The sequence below is a fragment of the Dermacentor variabilis genome, chromosome 9 (assembly GCF_050947875.1).
Source record: "Dermacentor variabilis isolate Ectoservices chromosome 9, ASM5094787v1, whole genome shotgun sequence".
NCBI classification, from domain to species: domain Eukaryota; kingdom Metazoa; phylum Arthropoda; class Arachnida; order Ixodida; family Ixodidae; genus Dermacentor; species Dermacentor variabilis.
Window position 1 is genome coordinate 147,623,047 of NC_134576.1, and position 15,242 is coordinate 147,638,288.

Below are 15,242 nucleotides of genomic sequence, written 5' to 3' on the forward strand. Positions count from 1 at the left end.
GTTTTCCAGTTCGCTGCAAGCTCCGCCCACTGAATACTCGGCTGCTCATGTCGCGACCTCTTTTCACTGCAAAATTACTTAAAGGCACTCCGCTATGATTCGTTTTTACTAACATGATTTTAAAAGACCATAAAAATAATTGTTATAACAAAAAGATAAATAATGTATCTTGCTCCGCGCAAATTTGTGCTTAAGATGAGGAGAAACTGTTATCTGCGCGAGTTTCGTAGGAATTGTTCGTTTATGATTGGACGGCTTTTTCAATGGAGAGAAAGGCTGGTTCGCGCCTGACTCTTGGCGCCAATGCGCAGTTGCGCGCAAATTCTGCTGTTGAAAGGTAACGTTGGTATGACCGCTCCAGCGAAAATGTCTCTTACTACGCGGGACATGAATGTGATCAACAACCTGAAGATCTCTAGCCGGGACAAGGAAAACCACGTGAGTGTCAAACGCATTTGTTGAAAGCCCCGACGCCAGTTTGGCGGTTTATTGCCGCTTTCGCGGCAGGCCAATATCCGACATGCATGTGACCTCAAAGATGCAGCCCCAGCAACTGAATGTCTCGTGCGAGCCGTTGTTTAACTTATAAGCAAGAAGGAATCGTGTGGCGAATGCTAGCACTGGTAGCGAATCCTTTTGTGCACAAACGATTGTAGTACCAACCCTTCAATTCAGTGATAGTCGTCTGGTACTGAGCTTTTCGTGATAGTCATCTTTGGAATGTCATTAGGCAATTAGGAGAAGCATCTATTTTCTTACCTACGTTTAAGCTGCCTCTAGTGGGCACTTGTACCTCTGTTTCTTTTTAAAAGCGTTGAGACAATAAATGAGCGCGCCAGATGTTTGTCCGTCATCCTCCCGCCAAAAACGGCGGCCGCATAGCCTTGAGGTGCTTTACGTCCACTGGATTTGACGAGTTTCACATTGAGTAGCCCCACGGACAGCACTTGCGAGGAACTCGGGCATTTTGAACTGCGATCTAATTTGCCGACTTCACTCGCCAGCCAGCGCCGTAGTGCTGTTTCCCTTCGGCGGGTCGCCATGGCAAATGATCCCGCCCATAGTCGTTGAGTCAAGTTTATCTATTTTGAACATTACTTGTATCTGCAGCTCGTAGTAAAAGGCATATCGAGCACATCTAAAGTGTGAAAAGTGCGGCTTGTCAGTACAGCTATATAGTTATCGCAGCAGGCACTTGTAACCGTAATGTTTTCGTACTAAATGCAATTACAGAAAAATCAGCTGATCGCCTGCCAGTGGTTCCGTATTTTCACGTGTCCGCCCACGGTGATCACGCCCGTTTCCTTGCTTGCAGGTGCCCGACGCTAGCATCGCCGACACCGCCAGAGTTGAAAAAAAGGTGAGTGGCATGCTGTTAATTATCTTGCAGCAAATGGCTGCGGTCTTGCACTCTTGAAATTGTGGCTTCGATCGGTACACGTGTAGATTAGTTTGGAGCTTTGATGAAAATCCACTGCACGCGCGCCAAAGCGCTGTGCCCAGGCACACGCTCGAACAAAAAAAAAAAAAAAGGAACAGAACAGACGCAATTCTGCAGGCTGTATCGGTACAGTGGGGGTACAGTATGCACCATCGCGCTGTGAGTGATGCCGACATGGAGTAATGTTTTTTAGGCGCTGCAGCAGACATCGCCAGTGGCTCAGCGGTCGACATCCGTGGAGGACGAGCCGCTCCTGCGCGAGAATCCTCGTCGGTTCGTGGTATTTCCTATCGAGTACGAGGACATATGGCGCATGTACAAAAAAGCTGAGGCCTCTTTCTGGACCGTGGAAGAGGTGGACCTGGCCAAGGACTTGCCTCACTGGGAGTCCCTCAAGCCCGAGGAGCGGCACTTCATCTCGCACATCCTTGCCTTTTTCGCCGCCAGCGATGGCATCGTCAACGAGAACTTGGTAGGAACTACGTTCAACTCAAATGGCGATTTCACTAGCATCGGCCAAATTCATTGCGACTGGGCGGCCGCATTTCACTAGTATTTTGTTCGTTCTAGTTCTGTGGATTTCTTTCCTTGCACAGAACGCCTTGGCAGCTTTACAGCGGAGTGGTCGGTAAAATTAAGCAACATCAGCCTGGATGCGGCCCACAGTGCCTTGTTACTAAGCACACTGGCGATGAGATTGCCATAATAAATGGCAGCGTGGGGATAAACTTAACTGAAATACGTAGATTCCCGCAAGCATTTCAATGGGGGCGAACTGCGAAAACACCTGTGTAAATTTAGGTGCACGTTAAAGAAACCCAGGTGATCCAAATTTCTGGAGTCTCCCACTATGGCATGCCTCGTAACGAGATCGAGGCTTTGGCACCTAAAACCCCATAATTTACATTTCTCCAAGTGAGCTTCATTGCCTGGCTATAGAGTGCAAGAGAAGCCAACTTGTAGCTGTAGAATGGCATAAGTGCTATTGTCTTTCAAACCTCACAAACAGTATTGTTGTGATGCCTTGATGAATGCGTTTTCCACACAGTAATTCCTGATATTGCATCAGCATGATGTAGTGTTGTAAAACTTTTAATTGTGCTCTTTAAAGGTATTGCTGCAATTGCATCAGATGGCACAGTCAGTTGTTTAGTATTGTAGCCGCACATGCACCAACACTGCAACTGCTTCTTCACAGGTGGAGCGCTTTAGCCAAGAGGTGCAGGTAACAGAGGCGCGGTGCTTCTATGGCTTCCAGATGGCCATTGAGAATGTTCACTCCGAAATGTACAGCCTGCTCATTGACACTTACATCAAGGACGCAGCAGAGAGGTGAACAAATTCCTAAGCCTTGCTGATAAGTACATCACTCATTTGATGACATTGCAGCTGAATTTTGGACAAGAGTCTGCTTCATCCGTCTGTTTGTGTCTCAGTCCTTGTTGTCTGTGTGCTGTTTCATCTCTTGTCATCTTTCTCATTAATTGGCCGACCCTATGTCTTTTGTTGTAAATCCTTCTAAACAATTCATAAATTCAAAGGGCAAGATGCGCTGAAATAATTGAATTCATGCACTATGTGTACAGCACTTGTGGGTAATGTCTTAGTGACGATGAACTCAACTGGTAGAATGCACTAACTACAGAATAAGGTGCTAGAAATTATACATACTCTAGATTTCTGTCAATATGACTCTGATTAATCCAATTTTTTGGTTAATTGGATCCCATCTGTAGGTCCCAGCTGGCACCCATGCGTTCTGTGGGCCCAAACTTTGGTTATTTTGGACCCAACTTTCGTCGAATGATTCTATGATTCTATATCTATTGCCGACGTATGTTTTTTGTTGTTGTTGTTGTTAAGCAGTTTTCTTGCCCGACTTAGTAAGACCATTAGAGACAGCGGAGAGTCAACGTAGCTGTAGTAGGAACTGAGTTTAGTTACTGCAGTGTGCAGTCTCTCTGACAAGATGGTCTTTTTCCCAACTCTGGCAGAGATCTGCTATTCAATGCCGTCGAGACCATGCCCTGCATCAAGCGTAAGGCAGACTGGGCACTGCGGTGGATCGGGGACCGGAATGCAAGCTTTGGAGAGCGCGTGGTCGCCTTTGCTGCCGTCGAGGGCATCTTCTTCTCGGGTTCCTTTGCGTCCATATTCTGGCTCAAGAAGCGAGGCCTAATGCCAGGCCTCACCTTTAGCAATGAGCTTATCAGCCGTGATGAGGTATGGAGTCCTCCTGCCCAGTTTCCTCATCTCACATTTCATGGGTGTAGGTTCAGCCATTTGGAGTCGCATCCTTCCTATCCATGGTTTTCTTGCATGCTAAGCCCCATGAACATCAAGGCTGAACCTCAATCCATGCCCAGTAGGCTGGCTTAGTACAGTGTGATGACTGAATTGTGCAAATCGCTCTAAGTAGAGTTGTCTGTTGCTGCCAAGGTTTTAAGTGGTGCATCCCAACCTATGGGCATCATCTCTAAGGCAGAAAAAAGTAAACACAACCTATGTTGTTCAACTTCTGTCTTCCCCATATGATTGCAAAGTCAAGCATGTGGGTCCATGTGCCTTCCAAGAGCTTGCACGATGCCTGAGCAAAGGCCTCTTAAAGGACTCCAGTTAATCTGCAGTGGCAGCACTGGCTGTGCACCATACTTAAGCTGGCTTGTATGTTTTGTTGATCTTAGAGTGAAACTTGGGTGGCTTTTCAGATAGTGTGCTTGGGAAACTGGTAATGGCTGTATTTGACGAGGTCTGGAACTGCACGTTTTACCCTGTACAGGGCCTGCACACAGACTTTGCCTGCCTCATGTTCAGCCATTTGGTGCACAAGCCATCGGCTATGCGTGTCAAGCAGATAGTGTGTGATGCTGTTGTCATAGAGCAAGAATTCCTGACTGAAGCACTGCCTGTGGCCCTCATTGGTATGAACTGCGAACTGATGAAGCGCTACATTGAGTTTGTGGCCGACCGTCTGCTCGTGGAGCTGGGATGTGAAAAGGTTGGTCACTGTTCCTCCCAAATTTGCTTCAAGTGTTTCTTAATAAAGAGCCAGCTTCACATCATAATGCTCGCAGCATGCGCATCGCTTAAACCAGTTCTGTGGTGCTGTTACATCATGTGTAGCACAAGCCAGTGTTGAGGTTTGAAATATTTCCGGTTCCACTGACGACCTCCACTTGAGTTCATGGCATCTGTGTGTTGTGACATTGACTTAAGTTTGTTGCCCTGTACAAATGTGCAGAACAAGAACAGAAAATTTCTATAGTTTAACCTAGCATTTCGTAACATCTGAGCAGGACTTGCATGATGATTTTAGTGGATACACAGACTCCTGCATCTGGGATGAGGCTTAAGGAACGGGTTGCTACAGGTCATTAAAGCACTACAGTCAAACTTCATCATAATGAACCTCGATTTAATTAAATTTGCAATGTTTTCAATTTAACAAAGCTTTCAGCTATTTCAATCATGTACTTAGAGTCTGTATGGCTGGTAAACCTTGGAAAAACTAGACATGTCAGTTGAACCTAAGTTGTTTGCAAGCATCCTCCACATAAAAAGTTAAAAGCATAAACAAAAATTCACCTATGATCACCAATACTCTCTAATGCGAAATTTGAATGCAGCTGTGTACATGTATTCATTTTGCGATATATTGGCTGGAGTGGACATGTGGTCTCATGTGGCATGTTGCAAGTGGAGTTTAGTGTGGCACTACAGCCTCACTAATACGGAAATTGCGAGAGGCAACGCGTGGGTGGCGAGTGGCCGTGATTCACAGCAGCTGCTGCAGACAATGCAGCGCTTTGTCTCCATATAGGCAATGTGTGCCACTGTGGTGCCATCTCATAGCCATTGTTGCTGTAAAGCCCTTCTTGTGCGGCACTGCGCTTCTCATGCCTTCAACATACACTCCTCTGCTCTCCGCCTCATGGTTCTGCTGCACCCCTCTCGTCTCCTTTCCTCCTCGCGCCGTCTTCGCTATTGCCATCTTTTATCTGCGTTCGCTCAGTTACGATGACACCAAGGGATGACGGCAACGCTTGCCGCAAGGACAAGCACCTAAGAGCTATGCTCTAAAATGTTGTCAAAGGCTGCATGCTGGGACACAGTATGCAAGAAACATCACTGCACCATTTGTCGCGTTGGTAAACAACTTGCAAAGGCCGCAGGGCAAGGGTGGGGAGGGGGTGAATGCTCGGTAATGTGACGCGTGTGAGCCTCTTCTTGTGTGAGCGTCTCATCCTTTGCCCTTGCTGTGGCTGCATGGCCGTCTAAACGCGGGCTACACATATTTTGGAGGTATATCTGCAGCAAGTGCAAAGCGTGACCCGAGATGGTTGGTGCCTTGATGCGCATTGTTCCCGTGCATCTAGTGTTGGTGTTTGTCTTATCTCAAGTTTCCGAAATATGAATGCGAAGTGTTCAGGTGCTCTGTGACAGTGAGTGTTCGTGATCATCGAGTGAGGTCTGTCCATATTTGCCTGAGCGGATGCATGAGGGTAAAACTTAGAACCTTACTTGGTCTCCTTGCTATTGCAATCAATGCTCCACCTTTCTGGCGAAACTGCGGGATTTGTTTTTACTTTGTGATCTTCGTCAGATGACTCCTCTGGGCACTAAGCGCAGTCAGCCATGGCATCTGACATTTATGACGCTGCACAATGCAACTCATGCAATATTGAACGTATGAGCCATGCCGATGCATTGCTCTCGGCACAATCTGTACCACATCGCTCTCGTAACTGCGCTATTATGGCCCGACCTTCTTGAGATTTGTTTATAAGTAGCACTTGGACTAGATGTTATCCACCAGGAATGTTCTGAGACTTCGTGAAATTATTTTTTACTGCTAAAACTTAAACACCTCGAATTAATGAAATTCACGATTTAATGAAGTTTCTCACTAACAGCACAACTTATGTCGAGGTTTGACAGTAACTTCAATAATGAGCTGCAAGAGTCACAGCCACATTGTCTAATACCGTTGTCACATCGGCACTGTCAACTACGACCAAGCTCGATCGACGTTGAATTTCTCAGTTGTGACTGGCTTTTTGCGAAAAGTGTAGAAGACAGCAAAATGTCACAAAGAATTTCGATCCCTGTTAGGTTCAATCGTGATTCAAAGTGCCGTGTGTGACTGGTATAAGTATGATTGGATCAGTACAGAACTTATTTTCTTGGTGCCATGCTCGGTACAATCTACTGTTGGCTTCAGCAAAGTCTGCTCAATAATACTGTTTCAAATGTGCGTGTATTTCATACGTTGCTATCAAATGTTTCGAACATAATGCAAAATTGGGTCTGGTTGAGGTACGTTTTCTGCATTGGGCTGACCGAGTCTTCATTATTCCACAGGTTTACAACTCTGAGAACCCATTTGACTTTATGGAGCACATATCACTGGAAGGCAAGACCAACTTTTTCGAGAAGAAGGTTGGTGAATACCAGAAGGCTGGTGTCATGGCCAACAAGGAAGACCAAGTGTTCACTCTGGATGCTGACTTCTGAATTCCTCGTGCATGCATCATTATTTATATACAACATGCGCATCGATGTGTTCGTGCGCTCTACCTGTACATAGCGAATACAATCTCGAATACTGGTGAAAATAAAGCATTTTAATGACTTGTGATGTTTCATTGTTGGCCGAGTGGACTGGCTTCCTTGAGAAAAATTGGTGACCAGAGCTTTAGCAATTGAGGTGAACGCAGAACATCGGATAACTTGGTTAAAACACGTTGGCAGGCTAGTTGGTTTGAATCTATGATAGAATGCGTAAGTGCGACTGAACAATGGATGTAAAAAAAAAAAAAACTGATCACAGAGACAGTGCTGTCTCTGTATGTGCGTACTTCTTCAGTTGCACTTGCACATTCTATTATGGATCATTAGACACTCCCCGGGACATTCAAGCACTAGCCTGATGACAAAGATGCTTGTTGTAATTCCGTCTCTAGTACTCAACCACTTGTAATGGAAAGATCGTATTGCATTATAAGACAAGAGGAATGCTACTTGTCCAGTCCTATTCCATATTTAGAAAAAACCCATTGACGTTGGCCTTGACAATGATGTGGGCAGTCAAAAGGTTTCGATTTCTTCACTCTGCACCGCCTGGGCATTTGCATTTCAGTAGTTTCAGTAATATATAGTGCTGTGCTGGTTTTTCTGGCTTGCACAAACGGCAAAAAATGACACGGCCATGTGATGTCACAGGATTCCTGAACATTCTCTGCCACTTGACCAAGAGCAGCTGCAGCAGCGAATCCATTGCTTTGTCTTGGCTTCGTTTCTCCATTTACATTCTGCGCAGAGAACTGTAGTGCCACCTGTTGGGCACTATTTTACTCACGGACGGCAGTAAAGCGAAGAGATTGCATATGCAACATGACTCCCCACTCGGGTGTGGGCGAGGTATGTGGACCTTTCAGGTGAAATCTCGTAAACCAAGTCTTTTCTTCGCACGAAACAAGTGCTGCAAGGTTTCTGTAATGGCATTTTAGAAATCCATGTCAACTTAATATGCGGCTTTAGTGTCCCTTTAAAGGGACCCTGAAACGCTTTTGACGATTTTCTACAAACATACTGAGTCGTTAGAGTAGGTCCTTCTGATCATTAATTGACACATCTAAGTGCTCCGCGTAAAGCGTGTAATTTATTATAAGGTTTTAAAAATGCACATCGCTGCCGATCGCAGCACACTGCTCGGCGGAATTTTAAGCCGCCCCTAACCATATGACCGAAGTCACCCATATGACGTCAGTGGGGCGAGCCAATGCCTCCTTTACTAGATGCCTGCCGCGTCGCTAGTCTTCCTATTGGAGCGGAGGTTCCCGTAGTTCAGGGGAGTCGCGGAGAGACGGCGCTCGCAGCCGACCCACTTCCTGTTGCGGAGGAAGTGACGATTACTAGGCTGGCGCGCGCTCGACCAATGGCCTGACGAGAGACTGTGGGTCCTGTGCCTCCGGGATCGCATCAGACGCCGCTAAAATCTCGGAGGCATGGCTACGTGATTTAGGTTTGCAGCGGCCACCGCAGCTAGCGCTCGCAGCCGACCCGGGTTAGAGTTACTGTATGTGCTACCGCAGGTAGCATATACAGTAACTCTAACCCGGGTTAACCCGGGTGGGGAAGAGTAAAGAGGAAAGGGGCAGGAACCAGCTTCTCGGCTCACGCGGCAGGCATCTAGTAAAGGAGGCATTGGGCGAGCTGACCAGGGCGCGTGATCAAATAATTTTTCCAATTTTATGGTAAACAAATGATCTGCGTAATAGTTGTAATGTTAGTCAATTTGTTTTTATAAAAAGAAAGTAACATAAAGAGAGTGCACAAGAACAATTTTTCAGTACACTTAAGCACTTCCGGCACACAGCAAGTGTCGTCTGCTTGTGTTACAACGTACTCCATTTTGACGAGAGCTCCGCGGTCAGAGTTGGTCTCAGTCTTTTCGCGAGCACTATGATTCGACTTTGTTGCCTTGTGGACTGCAAACGTAGCGACTGGCAATATGTCAAGCTGCGACATCATGTCCCTCTGCAAGGCAGCGTACGAGCGAACTGGCTGCTGCGCGTCGGACTGCCGCTATCCGATCGGTGCCAGGATTTGCGCGTTTGTGGCCGTCACCTTACACCGGAAGATTACTAACGCAATAGCGTTTCGCGAGTCCGGTATTAGGGCAAACGCAAGCGCAAGAGGACAGGGTCTGGCCGCTTGACCATACACAGTAGCAGCAGCGAAGTGTATTCTTCTTTGCTGCTGGTGTGTGTTTTTCGCAGGTGTGTAATCATCAATGCGTTGATTTTATAAATGTTTAAAATATTTAACACTTGGTTAGAGCAATATTAGCGCTTTGTTTGGCTGGTTAAGCGCTGCGCCAACAAGTGTCTGGACCGTGCGACCGATCAGGCCGCTCACGTACGTCTACGCTAAGGTTCCTTCATCAGCTTGAGTTTATGCCTCCAGCCATTCGCCGAAATGACTTGCCTGTGGTTACCGGAATACCAGACACGTTCGGCGCTACGACAGGATGCTCGCAATGCACGCTACTTCGATAGCTGTCGCTTGGTGTCGACGGCCAAGCGGCTAGCGGAGAGGTCTCGCGCGGGCGGGGGCGGGCTCCAAAACAACCGGAAGTGGACGATGTGACGTCGCATCGTGATGCAGAACCAGTGAAGGCGGAGCTTAGCCCTGCTCGCTCGGCGAACGAGTTGAGGAGGGAAAGCATGGCTAGGGAGGAGGGTAACTTCTAATCGCTTGTAGCTCCATTAATACGTAACGCTTCACTTAAATTCTGGTGTGAATGTTGTACTTAAGCTGTACCCTACGCGTCTACAAAATTTGTCCGAACCGTTTCAGGCGCCCTTTAAGGATAGCCATTGTGGTGCAGTTGCAGCAGTTCTGAACCCAGAAACTATCCATGATCTGACAGTGGAGGTACTAATTGTGACAGTGGAGAATTGATTGGAGGTACTAATCTCTACTTGACTGCTGTCTTGTGAAGAAATGGAGGTTTCAGAAGGGGAAAAATTGCCCTGGTTGAATACAGTTAAACCAAGTTTGTTGAGCGATAAGTACTGTTTTGCTTGCTTTGGGAAAGGACACACATGCTGCTGAGTGCTGTCAGCAACTACCGCATCTACAATTGCACCATAAGACAACACTAGGACGCTGCTCGGCACGGCAGCAGCAGCGAGCGGATTGACCTTCATGCCGCCTCCCACTTTAACGCAAACAAAGCTACCAGCACTCGGTTCACTTTGCCCACATCGCTTTCAAGATATGGATGCCCACACGGCGTATGCAGCAGCCGCCGGTAGTGGCAGGCTAAGTCCCAGTTTCACCTTGGCTGGGACTGAATGTCAGATTTATGGAACCAGGCGTTTTCTAGTTTTTTACCTGGGGTAGTAGAGCTATCACTCTAAAAAGAAAGTCTGGGCATAGTGAAGTGGAGCTGCATTGCTTTAACAAAAGACCACTGTTCTGCAACTCTGCCTTAGACAACACACATTCTCGGCAATCTAGGTGGTGGTACAGCTGAAACTGGCTAATATAGGTTGAACTTCAAGAACAAGGTGTATGGCATTGTTTGAATGATGTTGCCTGCAGGCTGCCTTAGGCCTGCTGCAATAATTTCATAGCCTTGTACTCTAAGGAGTGCACTATTTTAAACAGCCAAGCTGTTGATAGCTGCACTGTGAGCTTTTTGCCTACATGCATGGTAAAAACAGCCTGCTTGTGTACTTACGATTATTTTGCGGCTGTGGTTCTGGCTAATAATATATAACATGAGATTGTGAACATTTGCCAATGTTGGCTGGAAGTGTAAAGAGAGATTTTCCCACAAACTATCTGTGCGCGGTTTCTCGAGTTGTAAAAGGTACCCGTTAAAGATTATTGCTCAAATTGGCAAGTAGTGAAAAAGGAACCAAGTGTGCTATTTTTCTCAAAACTGTGTTCCCTCACGAACATGCAGCTTATCTATTCAGGAGGCTTTAACAGGCTTGGGACATTCTGACTTTACTGTTTGCTTTCTATGGCAGCACTGCTGAAATCTTGGCTCGTGAAGTGTGCGCCACTGATGTGGCTGCGACATCTATGCAGAAGCAACCTGTACCGATGACAAGGAGCAGGTGTGCAGCTTTGATCGGCACAAGTAGAGGGCACAGTGCTGCACCAAAGACACCAGCCAAAAGTGAGTATCTCCAAAGGCAATCAATTAAGAATACAGACCTAGGACTCTGGTAGTGCATCTGGATTCCAAAACAGAACAAAGCTAGGAGCACTAACCACGTCAGCATATATATTGCAATAGCAATGATGTATATATAAAGTGATCCATTTTGGCGTTTATACTATAGAGCACAGTCAAAATGACGAAAGGAACTATTTGTGGCAGCAAGTGCCATTGACCATGCATTCATTGCCTTTTTTCTTTTCTTTTTTTTACATTCACTTGTGTGAATCGTATCTGGTGCCAGGCTGCAGCATATTCAGCGACTCAATTGCAATGCTGCATGGCACTCTTGGTTAACCATGCGTAAAAGGGATTATCTCGCGTGCATTTCAAACCTGCCGACAGCACATGCACATGATTACTACAGAACAGCCTGGTAAGCTTGAGTGACTTGAGACAACAGGAGACACGTCATGAGGCCCAGGTCTTTTTATTCTTGCTTGCAGAAAGTGAAAATGTAATCCCCTTCCCCATCAGTGAAGACTAGCTTGTGACGACTAGGTATTCCCACCTTCTTAGCTCCAGCAGCCAACAAGCCAACAAAAACAGGAACAAACTTGCATGTGGTCACCTGAACATTAACAGCACTTTAAAACCCCTCCTCGTGGTGGTGAGGCCTTTCCAAGGATCTGCTCACTAGCAAGTTCAAGTTTTTTTTCCAAGACGGGCACAGTCACTTTTTCACTGGTTGTATATGGGCATTGCATCTGCTGTGCTTTGGTCTAAGCGTGGCCCAGAGCTGTGAAGGCACTAACAGGTCGAGACAGGACAGCGCTTGCCCCGTTTCAACCTGTCCTTTGTTCTTACTGCGCTGTGTATTCGGTGTAGCTAATAAATAACAATTAAGTTCATGGTGTGACAGTTTCGAAAATTATAACTTCAGCTGCAATGGCAAGAACACATTAGACCAGCCCACATTTCAAAAGCCAAGTCAAGGGTGGCTGCGGTGTGCAACAAGTGCATTCTTTTTGCAAAAAGTTTTCCACTGCAGTTTTCTAGCAAGGGATGCAACTAAACCAATGTGTATAGTTCTGGGCCATTGCAACTGAAAATTGAAGGTGATCTTGCAAAAACTTTGTGCACATTAACATTCGATAATACATTTAGCAACTATTTTATAACTTTTGTCATGTTAATGGCAAGACAACTTGAGGAAAGCCATTCTGAAGGGTTCATTCCTGATGACCATAAAGCAGTCTTGTGCATGCATAAAACTTGAAGCGTTAAGTGAGGCGATTGCAATATCTTGATATGACTTCAGTATACTTTGATTTTTTTTCAGACAAGCAATATTTACAGCCAACAACATGTTCTGCATTGCATAGGCATCAGAGAACTCGCAGCATGATGGTTCTTTCTAAGACCCACCTTGCACGCTGCTAAACCTACTCTGCTCTGAAAGCTATCACAGAAGATAATAAGTGTGTAGTATGCATGCATATCTTAATAATTAGCACTCGCAAATAGTTGCCACTCTTCTGCAAATATTGCAAGAGCATTTGCACAATTGAAACTTTGCCCTATGTACAGAAATCAAGTGCATCCATTTATGTACAGAGGTTTACTGACTGTAAACTCAGCCAGCCACAGAAACAACAGAAAAAGAAAGTTCACATCTAGAGAGTGCCAACTAGATTCCAAGCATCACCACATATTATATTGAACAGTTTCCTCCAACGTGGACCAGTGAACAAGGTCAGAAATCTCCGCTGCCACACTAACCTGAAGGATTCTTTAGACAAATTGTTCCAACAGCATAACACAACACTATGTACATTGTTCCCTTGCTGTTCCACGACTTTTCGCTGCAGGATGACAATGTATAGCACCACAAATAAAGAGCCTTTGGCTTTCTCACAAAGATTCTAGCCTGCAGCTACATCCTCAAGAACTTCGCGCTGTGAAGCGTGTTATACTCTCAGAGAAGACAGTCTGCATTTGACTCTGCCCACAAAGCTTCATAAAGCCAAGTCAACTAACAGCACTACTACTGAATGCTGTCTAAATGGCACAGAACTTGCCACAGCAGCTGAGGGCCTAAGGAGCCATGCTACAGCTCAGCTACGACACTACTAAACATAGTTGCACGCAGTGAAACTAGTGGGCGTAACGGAACAGTAGTCCTGAGCGCAACACGGACGGCATCGAGGAAAGAAATACAGACAGAACCCCTGCTTAAAAACTAAGAAGGGGTGACAACTCTTCTGCAAAGAACTTACTGCTGCATTTGTTCTGCACTGCAGTGCAGAACAAATGCAGCACTGCAGCATGGGTGACTGAGTAAGCATGAAACAATGCTCTCAACTGTCTTCCACAACAGCTCAACTGCTACTAGGATGTTGAAATGTCTACAACAGGACCTCTTTATGCATCCTACTGCTTGGTTTCACATCCCAAAACATTGTATGGGCAGCGATAGATTAGGCTAAATATTACAAGCAAACACTGAACTGTGTCACCACATGAATGTTTTTAATTTCATTGCCGAAATATCCCATTAAAAACTGAGCAAGGAACTGTTTTAATCACTGCCCAGTGCAAATGCTGCTGTTACAATTCACTATGACAGCATGTTATTACAACTTCTGGTGCATGTTTGAGCTGGCCAAACACAGTTGTGTAGCTGTTCATGTATGCTGCCATGTAGCAGGAACTCGAACATTGGAAGTGAAAAGACCAGAATTTGTTCTGGCAACTTCTTTGATGTATCAGACTTCTTACATGCACTGCTTTCAAGAGCAATGCCACACCAACATTGTGTGCTTTATTTCAAAGTTCTTCCACGAGAGTATTTTTCATACGAGGCTTTGTTTGCAGTTGAAAGCTCTTTGTCACCACTGAATGGTGTACATGCCAAGTGCGATTCCTATATTTTTTGAGTACTACTCTGAGCAGAGCCTGTCTACATTTTTGTGGCCTCTGTTGAGGAAAATAGTTCATTCTGCTTGATACAGTCAGCACTCCACATTCTTAATCCAAAGTTCCAATATCCTTGCAATGGCATTTCAGCAACTGCTAAATGAAGTAACACCAATGTGCCAAGACTCACTCAAAACTAATTCCTCATTCATTTTCACCGGATGTCTCATAGTTGACAAAAAGCACTTGCCACGAGAGGGAACAGCCATCATGCTGTTTTCAGCGAGTTTGCTGTCCATGCCACAAGGCTCACGACTCTGTTCACAGGCGAGACAAGCATTCAGAGGTAGCTTCCGAAGGCTTGTGTTGGAGCCACAGCTTCAAAAAAGAAACGTTCTGCTGCACAACCACAACCACATCGATGCCGTTATTATTACCAGTCTTGACACCGACAATTCGCGACAGTCACAGGTGGAGCTCAGAACACAGCCTGCTACAGACAGAATAGTTGGCGGTCAGTGAACGTGCCAGCTATGGATCATTGCACTCTCAGGTGCGCTTGTCCACTGCTCATGCAAGTAGAAGTCTCCTCCTTGATTTCTGTCTGGCTCAGTCTAACGCAACCACTGAGTTCAGAGGGTTGTTGGCTCAGGGTCGAGGCAGCGATGACAGCCACTGCACCTGCAGCACAGCAGACATGGGGCTGCCAGCAAGAGAAGGGGCGAGGCCAGTAGTAAGAGGAAGCCGAATCCGGCAAAGATGCCCACAACCTGGGAAAAACAGCAATAAAGAAACGTCAGCACAACTTGTTCCCCACGTAAGAGTGGTTAGAGCCCTTCCCAAGATGCACAGAAGCTTCTCAGACATACCTTGGCAATGAGTTGTAAATAAAAAGCTTTACTTCTCGTACTCTATGGTACATGCAGCTGACTACCCTTAATTTGACCTTCACAGAACCTACAAGATTAATAGAGTCACCTGGCAAATCGAATTAAACAAGATGCAGAAAAAAACGCTATATAACACACTGCCCAATTCACTTGGCAGTACTTTCCCCGATTCTAACACCCCTGAATCGAATGCGCACTTTCCATTTGTCCAAGGCAGAAAATTAAGGCAGCAAAGACATAACAGCTCCTAAATAAAGTAGAAATCTAACATGCATCCAATTTTTTAGCAAGAAAAATGGGCAAAAGTCTAATA

At 45.8% G+C, this 15,242-nt stretch overlaps 2 protein-coding genes across 5 annotated transcripts in view; one reads left to right on the forward strand and one right to left on the reverse strand.

Annotated features, from left to right (window-relative positions):
* Positions 1-278: 278 nt before the first annotated feature.
* RnrS (ribonucleoside-diphosphate reductase subunit M2) lies at positions 279-7,072 on the forward strand. Its single transcript, XM_075669936.1, has 7 exons — positions 279-438; positions 1,316-1,360; positions 1,635-1,913; positions 2,640-2,773; positions 3,436-3,664; positions 4,221-4,439; positions 6,803-7,072. The coding sequence occupies exons 1-7, from the start codon at positions 304-306 to the stop codon at positions 6,953-6,955; spliced, it is 1,194 nt and encodes a 397-aa protein (XP_075526051.1). The 5' UTR covers positions 279-303; the 3' UTR covers positions 6,956-7,072.
* A 4,522-nt stretch (positions 7,073-11,594) lies between these two features.
* LOC142557801 (putative E3 ubiquitin-protein ligase RNF144A-A) overlaps positions 11,595-15,242 on the reverse strand; it is a 56,746-nt gene continuing 53,098 nt past the window's right edge. For all 4 annotated transcript variants that reach the window (XM_075669933.1, XM_075669934.1, XM_075669932.1 and 1 more), the window contains one exon: positions 11,595-14,809. In XM_075669933.1, coding sequence (XP_075526048.1) covers positions 14,672-14,809 — 138 coding nt within the window. In that variant the 3' untranslated portion in view covers positions 11,595-14,671. The remainder of the gene's footprint in view (positions 14,810-15,242) is intronic.

What these genes read in the sequence shown, in the direction of transcription:
- RnrS (XM_075669936.1), top strand. Translation starts at nt 304, where the DNA reads ATGCGCAGTTGCGCGCAAATTCTGCTGTTGAAAGGTAACGTTGGTATG. An exon ending in GCCGGGACAAGGAAAACCAC is followed by an intron (nt 439 to 1,315) that starts GTGAGTGTCAAA and finishes CCTTGCTTGCAG; the next exon opens with GTGCCCGACGCTAGCATCGC. An exon ending in GCATCGTCAACGAGAACTTG is followed by an intron (nt 1,914 to 2,639) that starts GTAGGAACTACG and finishes GCTTCTTCACAG; the next exon opens with GTGGAGCGCTTTAGCCAAGA.